Source organism: Camelina sativa, chromosome 12, assembly GCF_000633955.1.
Source record: "Camelina sativa cultivar DH55 chromosome 12, Cs, whole genome shotgun sequence".
Classification (NCBI taxonomy): domain Eukaryota; kingdom Viridiplantae; phylum Streptophyta; class Magnoliopsida; order Brassicales; family Brassicaceae; genus Camelina; species Camelina sativa.
This window is the reverse complement of record NC_025696.1, coordinates 25,002,952-25,004,825: the sequence shown is the minus strand read 5'-3', so window position 1 is coordinate 25,004,825 and position 1,874 is coordinate 25,002,952. Positions and strand designations below refer to the sequence as shown.

Here is a 1,874-nt window from a genome sequence, read left to right as displayed (position 1 = left end):
TGGTGTTCGCTAGAAAGTCGTCCATCCCCTGATTCGACATTTGCCCGAGATTAGTGCCGGACGCGTCAATTGTAATGCTCAAAGGGTGTTCGCTGCATAAAAGATCGGGCGTATCCGCCAAAAGGTCTGAAAATCCAGAGAGGTCGAGGTCACGGAGAGTTACCTTCGAAACCTTTTCGTCGGCCTCCTCCTCGTCGGCTTTCAGGAGCCCGAGCTCAGCTTCCATGTCTTGGATTTCTCCCCTCGAGATCTCCTCGATCAGCATCCGGTTAGCCCTTATCTTGGCGGCTCGAATCTTGGCTGGGGCCAGTTTCTCCCTCTCTTCGAAAGTGACTTTCACCTCCTCGACTAATGGACGGAGAGTTCGTCTCATTGCCTGCCTTTCTTCTCTCCGCACCCTTTCAATCTCGCAGCTATTTCCAGCTTCGAGCAACTGGTTGCGGAGCTCGACCTCGTGCAACCTACTCCTTGCCGCCTTCGCATCCTCCGCGGCCTCGTAGTAGAGGTCTCATGCCTTCTTTAGCTTGTCTCGGAGGTCTTCGTTGGCAATTCCGAGGTCGAGCACCTGTACCTCGGCTCTCTTCGTCCGAGCCCGGATTTGTTCGGCTTTCTCCACGGTAGCAGCGTTCTCGGCCTCTAATATGGCGTACTCCTTCACCTGGGCTTCCAGGTCAGCAATCTTTTCCCGGAGATGGCTCACTTCGGAAGAGGAAGGAGAAGGGAACAGCTGATCTTCGTAAGACGCTACCGAGGAGTTGAACTCGATCATTAGCTGGGAAAGCACAGCTCGTTAAAAACGGCGAAGGTGGTAAAGAAAAACAAAAGCTAAGGAAGCATGTGTCACTAACCTCGCCAATCTTGTCCGCAAAGCAGAAGAAGTTCGCACGGTTGAGTTCGGACATGTCTGCAAACGCCGGAACCCGAACTCCTGGCCGAGTGTAACTCCTCATCAGATCAGCTGGGGATACAGGGGGAACTGAAATGAACAAACGATGTTATTCTACTTGGTCCCCGAGACCCAACAAACAAAAAAAACACCTCGAGTTGTCATCACCTCGGGGGGAGGAACGACGTTCCTTTGAAGGCAGCCTGCCAGAGGAATCCCCGGACTCCTTAGACCTCCTCTCTGAGGAAGGACCCCTATCTTTCGAACTGGACTTACCTCGCTCGTCTCCTGACGAACCAGTCCGAGCTCGGCTCTTCTCGCGAAGAGGCGAGGAAGTCTCAGGTTCCTTCCTCTTTTTGGACGAGTCCGCCCGCTGGGAGCTGACCTCGACGGAGGGAGTAATAACCTCTCGCGGCTCATCACTAGAGTCCGCTACGACAATTACGGTAGGCCTGGGCGAACTAGGCAGGAGCCCGGAAGCCCCCGTAAGAGGCTCGGAAGGGCCAGCAGGGGGTGCTGAAGTCCCGTCTACCTCAGAGGAAGAGGGACCACACTTCTTAGGGAGGCGAGCTTTGCCCTCGGCAAGCGCTGCCGCCATGTTCAACTTCGCATCCTTCTCGGCGAGTTGGGAGGCCCTTTCCTCTCTATAATTCATCTCCGAAGTGCTTATGGGGTCGGAGCAAACGAGAGAACGTCCCCTGAGCCGCGTTGTGGATTCTCTAATCCTTTCACACGAAAATGAGTCCCAGGCGATCTGACCTTGGCTGCAGAACCGCGAGAAAAACTCCACTAAAGTAGGGCAAAGCAACCCGCGCTCGAAGTGGTCTGAGACAGGAACGACAAGGAGTAAGTAACAGAAAGAATAGTAATGTATTAAGGACACCAAACTAAGAGCACCGTTCTACCAATTTTCGAAGTCCACTTCGATATGTGTGAATTTGCGAGGTGGCCAAAAGTGAGCTCGTTGACCAGGAAGAAAAAGTAAGAC

The 1,874-nt window shown here is 53.6% G+C and overlaps 1 protein-coding gene across 1 annotated transcript in view; it reads left to right on the top strand.

The window, feature by feature from the left end:
- The window catches only part of LOC104733819, a 4,907-nt gene extending 4,853 nt beyond the window's left edge, over nucleotides 1-54 (top strand). Inside the window, exon 2 of the mRNA XM_010453365.1 lies at nucleotides 14-54. Within this exon, the coding sequence (XP_010451667.1) occupies nucleotides 14-54 (41 nt within the window). The remainder of the gene's footprint in view (nucleotides 1-13) is intronic.